A 13,654-nucleotide genomic window follows, 5' to 3' on the forward strand; every position below is an offset into this window, starting at 1 on the left:
CTGACAAGACAATTTGGTATATATACACAATGGAATTCTGTGCCTCCATCAGAAAGAATGACATTGCCCCATTTGTTAGGAAATGGAAAGACTTGGAAAAAAATATATTAAGTGAAGTAAACTAGGCCCAAAGAAACATAGGTCCCACAGTTTCCCTTATTTGCAATAACTAGTATATGTCTGAGACAAGCAGAAATGGTCAGATAAGTTGATGTTAAGCAAAATGAACCACAAGTTAAGGACTCAAATGTTTTTTCATTCTTGCTATTGTGTCTAACATATTTATAAGATATTTCTTTGTTGCTTTGTATGTCCCTCCTCCACGATATAACCCCTGTTTTCACTGTATTTGATATTGGTATAATTTGTGGAGGGGAAGGGAAAAAAGAAATTGTTTAAATAGGGATACAGGTGGACCCATTGTAACAATGAGATGTACAAGTCGTTATGTCGAAAAATGAACTTTACAACTTTGGGGGAGGGGTGCGAGATGGGAAGGGCTGGGAAGGGGAAACAAAGAAGGAGGCAAAAATGCTTGATAAGAAATGTACTCATTACCTTGCCCATGTAATTGTAATTCCTCTGTATGGTATTTTCACAATTTTTAAAAAAAGAAAGAAAAAAATCTGACCTTCACTACATTGATTTATTAATTTTTTCCTTGCCAGCAGTAGCAATCATTTTTTAAACATTCAGTGTACTAGTGTTTTCTAAGCATCTTAATGTCGTAGGAAAATGTTTTGAGCATCCTGTTTCTGGAATCTGTTGCTTCCATGATGCTTTTCTAAGTTGGCTTCCTGCACATCTTCATTTATTCAAAGTTTTGACACTTCTTTCTTGGGACCTCCTACTGTGGCCTACTGTGGTTATATATCACAGTTCATTTCTTATTTTCCTGGAGGAGGGGCCAGGACAAGAGACACACCAGCCATGGAAGCAGAAGGGCCAGGCAGAGCAGTAGTTGGGTAAACTCACAACCATCCATTTCTTACATTTAGTTTCACTTGTCTTTCAGGTTTGCCGCCAAAAGGCAAGAAATCATGGTGCTGGGCATCCTACCTGGAGGAAGAGAAAGCTGTGGCAGTGCCCACAAAGCTGTTCAAGGAGGTATGGCATCTTCCAGAGAGATTGTCTATGAGGGCATACAAGGAATACGGGTCTCAATAAGCATTGCTGTTTCTACTATCTGCTTAGGAAATGTGACTTGGGATAATTTCTTATTCTACTTTTTGCATGTGGGTCATGTGGAGGAGTACTTCCACAGACAGGATAATGCATGGACACCTTCCCCAGGTCATAAACAGTCATATAAACACAGAAACACATACATACACACAAATTTCTCTCAACATTTACTGGGCTTTTCACTCTTACTTTTGAACAGGAATACTAATACTGTTATTGAGATATCAATACATTAAAAAATAACTGGCATGAAATTTAAATTATCATGGTCTTGAGAGAATAAAGATGAATGAATTACTGGTATTTGCATCCTATGGGTAACTTCAAATGAGTTACTTTATGATATTAGTGAAAAGAAAAATACTTCATCTAAGTAATTTAAAATCAGTTACAGATGTAGATACCAAGAATAGTTTGAAGTAGGAATTGCTGTCCCAGGATTAAAATAAGGCTCAGTAAACTTCTTTCATAAAAGGTGAGATAGTGTTGTAGGTGTCTTTTGCAACAATGTAGCTTATTTGTATAACATGACTTAAACATTTTCTGTGGCCGAGAGCTTTATTCCAGTTTTTCTCAGCTTTATTCCAGAATGATGGTGGGCCAGATTTGACCTATATATTGTGGTTTGCTGGCCCAAATCTTGATTTGTTATTAAATTATTTTAAGTCATAATCCATTGTAAACCTTCCATGGATGTCTTTTCTTCTGTGAATGAATGTAAGGAAAAACTTTTCAGAGTAATGAACAATAAATGTTAGAATGGTTACATCCAAGTAAACAATATTTAATATAAACATAATAGTAACTACATCTGTTCTTGTTCTAGATACTTTAGTTGCACATGTGTGCATGCTTGTGTGTGTTTGTGTATATATAGAGAGAGATATAGATATCGGTTGTATGTGTGTATAGATATAGATATAGGTATCATTATCGCCTTGGTTCTTGACAGAATAAACCTGTTAATTTTTAAGACGTTAAAGTATAGCTGATTATATGAGTCTGGATGCATTCATATGACTCAGGCCATAATGTAATTCATCTGATTCAGATCATATGTCAAAGAGTAAAATGGATGTTCCTCCTACCCATATCATCCAAAGTATCAAGTTTGCTTCTGCTCAGGTAGCTACAATTATATGTACATATAAACAGCCTTCATTCATAAATCCTCTCTTTCTTTAACCAGTTGGCATTTTAACCACATGCCTTATATTTTTGGACTTCATTTTCTTTTAACATGAAAAGTCTGAAGGTTATTCCATTTCAGTTTATCAGAGTCCTCAGACGGTTCGAGGCTTACCAGTCTGACAGGTGAAATACATCTTACTTTTGTGTGACTCTGATCGTAACGTTGACTATCTTTTTAAATATGTAAAAGATAAAGGCTCCAAGTCATTAACTTTTCTTTCTATGACTTCTTTATAGACTTGTCTATTTTTATTGGGTTGATCTTTTAGGGTTTAGGGGTAGTTTGGCCCTTTGTGTCCATACTTAAGCTGCTGTCATCTTGTATTATAGCACCAGTCTTTTCCATATAACAAAAATGGATTCAAAGTTGGCATGAAGTTAGAAGGTGTGGATCCTGAGCATCAGTCCGTGTACTGTGTCCTCACTGTGGCTGAGGTAAGTGGTGCTTCATTTTATTTTTAAGATAGAAGTGATGATGGGGGGTATTATGGTGAGAAAAACTACTGTTGGTGGAGTACTTACTTCATGCCATAGTGTTTAGTATTTACAGATACGTTATCAACCTGATCTTACACCTTGTGCAGAAGTCTGACTTGTTCAGGCCATGGGTTTTTTTTTTTTGGTTGTTGTTTGTTTTTAAATCCCTGATCTAAGAAGGAGAGAATTAAGACTCAGAGGAGTGAAGTGATGTATACCAGGCCACAGAGCTTCAGGATAGGCTTGAATCCCAGTCTCTCTAACTGCAGATCTTGCCATGGTCTCTAATGTAAGGAATGGAGTGGCAGATAGGTTTTTTTAGTAGTCAGGATATCTCTGAAAATTTCAGGCTAAGGTGACGAGGTCACATACAGATACTTTCATATATATTACAAGTCCACTGTAGCACTGAGAACACTTTTTAAAATACTTCCTCCTATGCTGACTTCCCTGCTCCTTCCCTTGAACCAGGGTAACACATCTTTTAAAAATTCCTCCAAAATGGTTAAGAAGGCCCTGGACACTCATTTTAGTTATTATAGTGATTGAGTGAATTTGGAAGAAGCACGATTCCTACAGATCACATAGCATGTACCCCTGGGTGCTGGTAATCACAGGGAATAATGGCCACAATGCCTACCAAGTGCCTCCCATCTCTTAGAGCATGTTACCTCTGAATGCAGCAGAGTTTTGAAGTGGAGCCCAGTCTCCAATGCTGCTTGTATGAATGAATATGTATAAGTATATATAAATGTATCTGTATAAAATGTCTATATCTTGTGTTATGTGTATGCAGGTATTAGGGCTTGGACTCAGGGTCTTGCTTTCTCAATTGGGCTTTTGTTTCAGTCAGTGCTAGCTCTCTAATACTTGAGCCATGCCTCCAATCTAGCATTTTGCTGATTAATTGGAGATAGTATCTCAAGTACTTTTCTGCCTGGGCTGGCTTGGAACTGTGATCCTAGATAAACTAGGATTACAGGCATGAGCCAGCAGCACCCTTGCTGAATGTGTATACTTTTGATATGTATATAGACAAGTATATAACTATACACATGAACTTCCATAAATATCATTTTCCCATAAACTGACTCATCCCGAATAATCTGTTCTGCCACTTGCATTTTAACAGTGTGTTGTAGAGGTGTTTTCTTGACAGTTACTATTCAGCTCCCTTGTTATTTTGGGATTAATCTCACTGGCTCTGCATTCTGTGTTGAACTCCTTGTGTAGGCTTCTGCAAAACGGGCACTCCTAGAGTAGGTAGAGGTCTGTGTGAGCAGGTCATTTGGAATTTGTCTGCTCCTACTAAGAAGGAAGATCACTGAGAAATTGCACTTTCTTTTTAAGAACTCAAAACAGACTGTGACCCAACTTCGGTCCCATAAACACACAATTTCTCATGTATAGCATGTGTTACAAAGAGTGAGTTCTTACTAGCATTCCAGGGATCCTGTCTAGCCAGCCTGAATAGCAACTGGGAGCAGGTTTTCCTTCTCCCAGCACAGCCTCTGGGGGAGAAGAGAACCAGATGACCTCTTGATCAGCACCAACCTTCCATCTGCAGCATTTGGTGAAGGGCAGAGCCTTCCACCCGCGCCTCCCCTCTCCCTCATCCCCCTCCAGGAACAAGGTGCCTTGTTCCAGTTTGTTTCTCTGACAGTTTGCTATGGTGACTTCTGCTGGTACTACATGGAGAAGGGATTCTTCCCATATCCACGTGTTCCTATTGTAGCTAGAGAGGGTGCTGGACACCTGAGCTTAAGTTCTTTGCAGTACTGCATTGTGATTTGTTTACTTCTTTTTGTTGCTGTTGAGTTTGGTTTGATGGACATAGGCAGCATTATGCTCAACCTGCTTACGTATTTCAGGTTTGTGGATACCGGATAAAGCTTCACTTTGATGGCTATTCAGATTGTTACGACTTCTGGGTAAATGCGGATGCTCTGGATCTTCACCCAGTCGGGTGGTGTGAGAAAACTGGTCATAAGCTCCATCCTCCCAAAGGTACTGCTGCTTTTGTTTCATGTTTTAAGTTCAGTAAAAACTTAGTTTCCTGGATATTAGTTGGAAAATTGTAAAAATTCAGGTTTTAAGATAATTCAAATAGCCTCAAATCCATGCCTTTTTTTCCATAATGAAAAATTCAAATTTATTAGAGTGAGAGAAATCCTTAGATTTTAAATTTAAAAAAAAAACTTAGTGGTGGTTTGTATTTCCAGATAGCTGAAGGACCTAGAAACAAAGTAAAAAAGGAAGTATGCAAGTCTTTTTCTAAATTAACCTCTTATATATCTGGTGAATTATTAGCTCTTCTTATTGCCTTTTGGACTTTAATGATGATCTAAGAGAGGGCTCATTAGCAGATAAAGTAAAATGCTCAATTTCTACTTCTAAGAAAATGTTGACTTGTATGAAATTGTGAAAATTAGAGCAGGAATATTTCTCTGACTGCAATTTGCTGATGACCTTTTTTGTAGTGACCAGCTGAAGAGATTTACCTGCTTTATTACTATTGTTCCAACTTTCCACCTGATTCCATTAGTTAGCCCCCTAATTAGAACAGGTGAGGGAAAATAATTTGACTACTGCCCTTCACTGTCCACACTGCCCAACAGACTGATGAAAGAATTCTGATGATTAGAAGTACACTGGTACAAAATATATTTGTGTTTCTCACTTCTTTTCTTTGTAAACATTACTACTTATTTATTTATTTTGGTTCTGGTCCTAGAGCTTGAACTCAGGGCCTGGACACTGTTATTTTGTTGTTGTTGTTGTTTTATGGTGGTGGTGGTTTTGTTTCAGTTTTGTTGGTTGTGGGGCTTGAACTCTAAGCCTGGGCACTGTCCCTATGAGTTCTTTCCCCCAAGGCTAGTGCTCTCCCACTTTGAGCCACAGCATCACTTCAGGCTTCCTAGTGGTTAATTGGAGATAAGAGTCTGATGGACTTTTGTGCCCACGCTCGTTTTGAACTGTGATCCTCAAATCTTAGCCTCCTGAAGAGTTAGGATTACAGACATGAGCCACCAGTGCCCAGCTGTCCTTGAGCTTCTTTTGCTCAAAGCCTACTGCTCTACCACTGAGCCACAACTCCATTTCCAGGTTTTTTTGATAGTTTAATGGAGATAAGAGTCTCATAGACCTTCCTACCTGTGATCCTCAGATCTCAACCTCCTTAGTAGCTAGGATTATAGGGGTGAGCCACTAGTGTTCAGCTCATTACTATTTATTTAGAATTGGAAAAGTAATAATAAAATTTGTTGATAGAAAAATACACCTGTGCCTAAACTACAGGTATAGTTATGGGTTAAATTTTATTTACCAAAGAAATCATGAGATTGCTTGATTTTGTCATGCTTGAATTACAGATAAAAGTAGACAGGGGTGATAAACTCAGTGTGAAGTCCTTTGATATTTTACTAAGCCTGTCCAAATCTGGTTGTATTCTAGGATATAAAGAAGAAGAATTTAATTGGCAGACCTATTTGAAGACATGCAAAGCCCAAGCTGCGCCTAAGTCATTATTTGAAAATCAGAATATAGTAAGTACCTTCAAAATACTTCTCTCTTCAAAGGAAGCGCGTTTTGAGTGTCTCACAGGATGAATTACAAATGATAACAAGGCACTGTGATAAATTTTATTACCTTGGTAAATAGACTTCTCTTATCTTAATTAAACTTTAAAATTAGCTTAAAATCTTTATGAGTAAATATCTCCAGTCATGGTTGTCTTGTTATAGGATGGTAGAAGACAACACAGTACAAAAGCTAGGTGTGATTTGCAATTAAGATACATAAAAAATAAATTGCCTGGGATATTTTATTGTTGTCATCATTTAATTAGGAGTGCTGTTCACATGGGATTCACACAGTGAGATGAGTGTAGTCCCATTGGAGCATATAGGCATGAGATAGCGGGTGACTATGTGCCCTCTCTCCAGCTTGTAGCCTTGTTTGCCATGCAGTGGAGGCAAAGGCTGCATGTATGTGCCTTTTTCTCTAACTTCTTGACTTGCATTGGCATGTCTGAGAGGGCCTGGTACTATTTTATACTATATGCCTCTTCCAAGTTCTGATCTGACTAAAAGAATGGTGGAAAACCAAACTGATCAGGACAAGGCTGGAGATCAAGTAGATAAATGAGCTTTGGATTTGGGGCCTTACAATCAAAGGGATTTATTGCCATCAATCCCAGGACCAGGGAGTGCTTGCTACTCCCTCAGCAGCAGAGTACGAACCATGCATCCTGTATCCCAGCTTGTACTCTGCCTCTAACCAAGTTCCTCCTTTCCAGATTCACTTGTCAGCTTCACTGCAAGTAAAAGGTGAGAGTTGGTGATGTCACCAGCCAGGGGCCCCTCTAAATGAAAATAAATATCAGGAGTGGGAGGAAAAAAAACCCTGCCACTTGGCAAATGATGCTAAGCAGTTGGTTTGAGGGCATACAACTCATAGATGAAATATTCTCTCATTACATTGAATATAAACCAGCTTGACTAAAAAAACTGAAGAAGTGAGTGTGTCTGGGGGAAAGAGAGAGAGAGAGAGAGAATATGTCTAATAGATCTAAGAGCCAGCTTATTACTTTCTAATATGTATCGTAATTAGGAGGATAGCTTAATTGCTGAAATGTAAAGACTGACTTGTCAGAAGGTATTCTCTTATAAAATGTGCCCAAGAGGAAGGCCTTTTAGGTGGAATCCCACCACTCTTTGTCTGCTCCACCCACATTGCTCCATGTTTCCTAATCCCTATCAAATTCTCTGATGATGACTACTGTCTGGGCTTTGATTTAACTGCCTTCAACTCTTCATGGCCAGCATACAACTTACCATGTGTTTTGGTATCAAAGAAGCATTTTTTCTGTTTCTTGGTTGTTGTTGTTATTGTTTCTAGATTGTCTCCCTCAGAATAGTCAAACATTTATTGTTATAATTGATTATTTCAGAATTGAAATGTATGGTGAATTTTTCTGTATTATTTATGCTTGCTCCTTCATTTCATATAGGACTTCTAACATTTTCAGATACATGACTGTCTATAGTGATAACTACATAATTATAGTAAAGTGAATAACATTTTTTTCCTAACACAGAATAATATCTGTGTGCTTCAGTCTGAATGTAAAGGTATTTTAGAAGAGGAGAGAAGATGACTTAGTGTATTGTAATTGACATAATTGCTATCTTGAGTGCCTTGCTCTGAGACTAGGGCATTTTTCCTCACAAAATACTGTAGTCAGAGGTGTTTCAATATTACTGCCATTCCAGCACTTACTCTTCAGTGAATTTTCCTTGCATTTGTTTCAAGTCCCAAATAGCTGATCATCTTTAGACTTTCTTTAAATGCACACTCTCTTGAGTGACAATGTATATTAACAATGTATGTTATATCCTCTGCGGTGGATTCAAAATATCTAGTGATAAGTAAGAGGTGTAATAATTTGCAGCCCTTCATACATGATGACCTACTTTCAGCAGCACTCTGGAGAGAGCCACTCAGAAGTGGGAGTGCTTTTGTACTGACTCAGGCACATTTTGAACTTGATTAAGTGCATATTCTGTGGGAAATAATTCTCACCGCTAAGTCTGTAATCAAGGAAAAGAAGGCCAGAATGTAAACTGCCTGGTGAATATAGCTTGCCTACCTAATGTAGCCTTCTAACCAAGCTAGCAAAATGCATTCAAATTTTCTTAAGCCCTGCCAGGGTGTGGATGTTTCAGTTTTGAGGCTCAGGTTGTTAATTGAGTGTAGCCATAAAGCCTTTTTTAAAAAAAATATATTTTATTGCTGCTTGTTGGAAAGAAACCCTGCTGTGAAACTGGCACAGGATTTTTAAATTATGTGAGTAGAGGAGGAGATGCGGGGCCTTGGAGCAGGGGGTGCAGAGTGTGCTGGGTTTGGTGTGCTCTTATCTCTAATTAAATCTGCATGTTTCTGTAGACAGTGATCCCATCAGGCTTTCGAGTTGGAATGAAGCTTGAGGCTGTAGACAAAAAGAATCCTTCATTCATCTGTGTTGCTACGGTAACAGATATGGTGGACAATCGTTTCCTGGTCCATTTTGACAACTGGGATGAGAGCTATGACTATTGGTAAGACAGTTTCCATTTACGCACGCTTTTTTAGAAGTTAACGTCTGTCTGGGTAAATTTAGGTACACATTTTTAAATTAGCGACAATGCAAAGCTCATAACAAAAAATTACAGCGATTGGCCCCATCTCAAATGTTTTTTTTTCCTTATTGTTCCATATTGCATATATTTCTAAATAATACCCTTCAATGCTACTTCATGATTTGTATTTTTACATGACTTTCTCCCGTGGTATTAAAATGTACACATCTACCATTCCCAACATGCACTCACATGTACACAAAGACATTCATTTTGAGTGTGTCTTCCATCAGCTTTTAGGAACTTTGTGTGTGTGTGTGTGTGCGTGTGTGTGTGCATGCGTGAGTGTGTGTGTGCGTGCGTGCGTGCGTGCGTGCGTGTGTGTGTGTGTATGTGTGTATGTGTGTGTGTGTTTGCTGGTCTGGGGGATTGAACTCAGGGCCTGGGAACTATCTCTGAGCATTTTTGCTCAAGGCTAGTGATCCACCACTTGAACCACAACTTCACTTTGAGCTTTTTGATGGTTAATTGGAGACTTTTCTGCCCAAGGTGGTTTTGAAACATAATCTTCAGATGTCAGCCTCCTGGGTTGCTAGGATTACAGGTGTGAGCCACAAGCACTCAGCTTAGGCACTTATTTTTTATCTCCGGTTTTAGTTTTAAATCTAGTAGCCAATTTACCCATTCTTGCTAGCTAAGTACAATTACATGAATTGAGGAATATTGTTTTTAATGCTTGCTATTATATAATATGTAATATATTATATAACAATATATTATATATCATTGTTATATAATTATATAACATATAATATAGTTTGATAATATATTATATAATATTATATAATTAGTAAGAGCAACATAGGATAAAATTATATAACTATAAAAATAGTTGTAGCTGGGTACTGGTGGCTCAGGCCTATAATCCTAGCTACTCAGGATCTGAGGACTGTGGTTCGAAGTCAGTGTGGGCAAGGAAAGCCCGTGAGACTCCTCTCTAGTAAACCACTCAGAAAACCGGAAGTGGCCTTGTGGCTCTAGTGGTAGAGTGCTTGCCTTGGGCTAAAGAGCTGAGAGACAGTGCCCAGGCCAGAGTTCAAGCCCCACAACTGACCAAAAAGAAAAAAAAGTAGTTGTAATAAAGCTGTCAAGTTTGTTTGTTTGCTAGAAGGTAAAACTCAGGGCATTCCTCTGGAGTATGCTACCACTGAACTACATCCCTAGCTTCTTTTGTTTGTTTTCAATGAAGTCATTGATGTCTTTATTTACAAAGAGTTAAAAGGTCGTTTGGATTGCTAGAGCTCAGCAAAATATCCTGTGTATGCAAAAACAATCCAGTGTTTCATAGTTTCTTATTCCCTCCACCCAACTCTCCTTCCTGCCAAAATGTAAAGTTCATTTCCACCATAGTGTCTTGTGAGTGGTGCTATTGGATTGGTTTACCCTTTGTCTTTTGTCTCACCATTTCTGTGATTCCCCTTCCCATCCCCAAATCAGATAAACTTATATACAATACAAAGGGTACGAAAATAAAAAACAGTGACAACAGGGTAAACCAAAGGAAAAATAAAAAAAAACAAAAGAAAAATGAAATAACAACATACAATACACTAAAGAAAAAAATCTCTTGTTTTCATATCTTGCGGTTCATTTCGATTAGCATCATTTTATAAGGTCATTTGTACATAGCATAGCTATTGAGCTATTGTGATCCTCTGCTAGATCCTCTACTATTTTGCATTCATATGTTTAAATATTCAGCAGACTCTTCAATAATTCCCATTATTCATTGAAGTCAATTCTTTGACACTCATCAGTTTTAATTGGATTGTTTTACAGTTCAAAGCCATTTACTATTTAGATTTTTAAATGTTTTCTACTATTTGTTTCTATGATTTATTTGATTTGTTACATTTATTGTAATGTGTTAAGACTTGTGGACAAGTCATTTTTTGATTATATTACAAAAGATCAAGTTCTTCAGAATATTTAATAATTTCCATATCTTTCTGAAAAGCATATTTTTTCTCATAAAATGTGTTTGTATTCAGTTTGGAATATTTTTTTTTCTTTTTATCAGTAGTGGCATTTAAACTCATAGCCTTCTGCTAGGCAGATACTCTACCACTTGAATCATGTTCCTAGCCCTTTTTTGCTTTAGTTATTTGATCCCAAACTTTTTGTCCAGCTTTGGCCCGCACAGTAATCTTCCTGTCTGTGCCTCCACTGTAGCTGGGATGATAGGCATATCCCACCACACCAGGCTTGTTGGTTGCAATGAGATCTTCATAACTTTTTGCTTGAGCTGGCTTCAACTTGTGATCCTCCTTCCTTCTTACCACCTACTATGTAACTGGAATTAGTCATGAGCCACCATGCCTGGCTGTAATAAAAAGAAAAAAAAACCCTTTATTGAACATAGGCATGTACAAAATCAATGACAAAGTTGTCCCCTTGAGACTTTACTCAGTACTAACAATGATGAATTTACAGGCAGTATTGTTTCCTCTGTATTTCTATTCTCAAAATCCCAACCCTAAGATACTTTGGCAGACAACTGCATATAACATTTTGTATGTGACTAATCACTAAACATGTGAATTATTTTTTTAAATTACAGTCTAAATTATTTGGGGAGAATTTTTTTAAACTTTTATGTGATTTTTACAAAATGAGCAGATATTAGTGTCTTTGTATGATTTTATAGGTATTACTGTGTTTTAAAGGCATACATTGCAGTTTTAAAATAACATATATTGCCTTTTAAAATATTGTCCTGGGGAAAATGAGAAATTGTGAGAGGATTTGGCACATCTATAGTTTTCTTTGATTCTGAATGCCTCAGGAGAAAAACAGGAAGGGTCCAAGGTTCTTTCTGAGAAAGAACTTAAAACTCTGCGCACTTTTATGAGCACAAACTGATGCTATTATTTTTTAGGATGGTGTGGCTTTGAGGATTATTTACACTTCTAACTATTGACACAAAGTCATATTTTGTTAATTGTCAGAAATCAAGTACAGTGTATTCTTTTCCTTCATAGGAAATAAAGGCACCTTGAAAATTGTTTACATATACTGGAACTTCTCTAGTTTTATTAAATGTTATATTCTTTGATATTTGAAGTGGTTTTTATCTACATCAATTGCTTAGGTGTGTAATTGAGGTTGCATATTGGCTAGCCTTACTCTGTTTAAAGTAGCTTTGAAATGAGATTGTTTTTTTCGATTTGAATTGAACAGCAATCTTACATCGCTTTTTATATGCACTGGGGATTGGAGAACATGTATCTGTGTTCTACATGTTTCGTTGTAATGAAATGTGTACCTTCTACAAAGGAACATCATGAACAGTATGTAGGATTGAAAACTTTTGTGCGTGTGTGTGTGTGTGTGTGTGTGTGTGTGTGTGCGTGTGTGTGCGCGCGTGCGCGCTGGTACTGGGGCTTGAACTCAGGACCAGGGCTCTCTTTCTTGGCTTTCTTAAGCCTAGTTGGTGCTCAACAACATAAGCCACACTTCTACTTCAGGTTTTTTGGTTAATTTGAGGTATGAGTCTGACAGACTCAGTTCTCATCCTCCTTAGTAGCTAGGGGTTACAGTTAGAAACCTTTGTTTCCCCTCTGTGTTTCTTCTGAGCTGGTTGATTAAGTTCCTTGGATAGCCATTGGACTTAGGAGTGATCTTATATGTTACAAAATATTGAACTAGAAAGAACTTTGAATCCAGGAAAGAAAGGGAGGAAGGAAGGGAGGGCCTTATATCCCCCAGCCTGTGCACACCTCTTTTCCCTTCTTCCTTCCCTTGACTGGAGGGTTGGAGTCAGGGGCAGAACGCATAAAGAGATCAGTCCCCCCCCCCCTTTCTCCTTTAAAGCAGACTTTATTTAAAGAAATATTTCTTTCATGTGGCCTTGTCCTTGAGCATCCAAGAAGGCAAAGCAACAGGACTGGCTGGATGTTTAGTACCAAAACCTAAATGAATGAGATTGCTGCTTCCTCCAGCACTAGATCTGTTTCATTATAGTATCTTAATGAGTAAGGGGACCCATCAGTGAAATGTGTGCCTGTGAAGAAGAGCAGCTTCGAGTTAGTGGTTTAGAATAAACCTCTGATTGTCTCTACATGTACTGCCAGCTGTTTTCATAGAGGGATCCTTTTTGTTTTTATAAATTGAGCGTGGTAGTAATTGTGTTTTCCTAAAATTGTACTAAAGCATTTGGCAGTGGGAACATTATATGGTAATTGACTTAGAGTGGTCTCAAAGTCAACAGACTGGTCATCACTGCGTTAAGGGAGAGAACTCTAAGTGTTGATGTGAGGGTGCCAGAGCGAAGGGAACCCAGGAAGCTTTCAGCTTAACACAGGGGCCTTATAATGTAGGGTAGTAGAGAAATACAATTAGCTCTGCTTTGGCTGGGTGTAGTTGCTGGCTGGTTAGTGCCTCATTATTAGAGGCAACCACTTGTGGCTTACAAAGATGCATGGAATGAAGGATTGGCTCACCCTCGCTGGAACATTCATGGGGAAGGCTTCTGGAAGGACATGGGAGTGAGGTATTCTGTGAAAGAAGAAAGGAATTGATACAGAGATAGGGATGAACTATTCCTGGCCAAAGAAAGCCTTAGCTTGTGTTGTGACCCACGTGTAGCATATGTATGGACTGGCAGCAAGCTGTTGTTTTGT

At 38.1% G+C, this 13,654-nt stretch overlaps 1 protein-coding gene across 2 annotated transcripts in view; it reads left to right on the top strand.

Moving 5' to 3' along the window:
• Window positions 1-13,654, top strand: part of L3mbtl3 (l(3)mbt-like 3 (Drosophila)) — a 100,459-nt gene that overhangs the window by 29,578 nt on the left and 57,227 nt on the right. For both annotated transcript variants that reach the window (XM_013026903.1, XM_013026904.1), the window contains 5 exons: window positions 1,016-1,107; window positions 2,707-2,811; window positions 4,725-4,860; window positions 6,307-6,398; window positions 8,800-8,951. In XM_013026903.1, the coding sequence (XP_012882357.1) occupies window positions 1,016-1,107; window positions 2,707-2,811; window positions 4,725-4,860; window positions 6,307-6,398; window positions 8,800-8,951 (577 nt within the window). The remainder of the gene's footprint in view (window positions 1-1,015; window positions 1,108-2,706; window positions 2,812-4,724; window positions 4,861-6,306; window positions 6,399-8,799; window positions 8,952-13,654) is intronic.

Source organism: Dipodomys ordii, unplaced genomic scaffold (genome assembly GCF_000151885.1).
Source record: "Dipodomys ordii isolate 6190 unplaced genomic scaffold, Dord_2.0 Scaffold97, whole genome shotgun sequence".
Lineage (NCBI taxonomy): Eukaryota > Metazoa > Chordata > Mammalia > Rodentia > Heteromyidae > Dipodomys > Dipodomys ordii.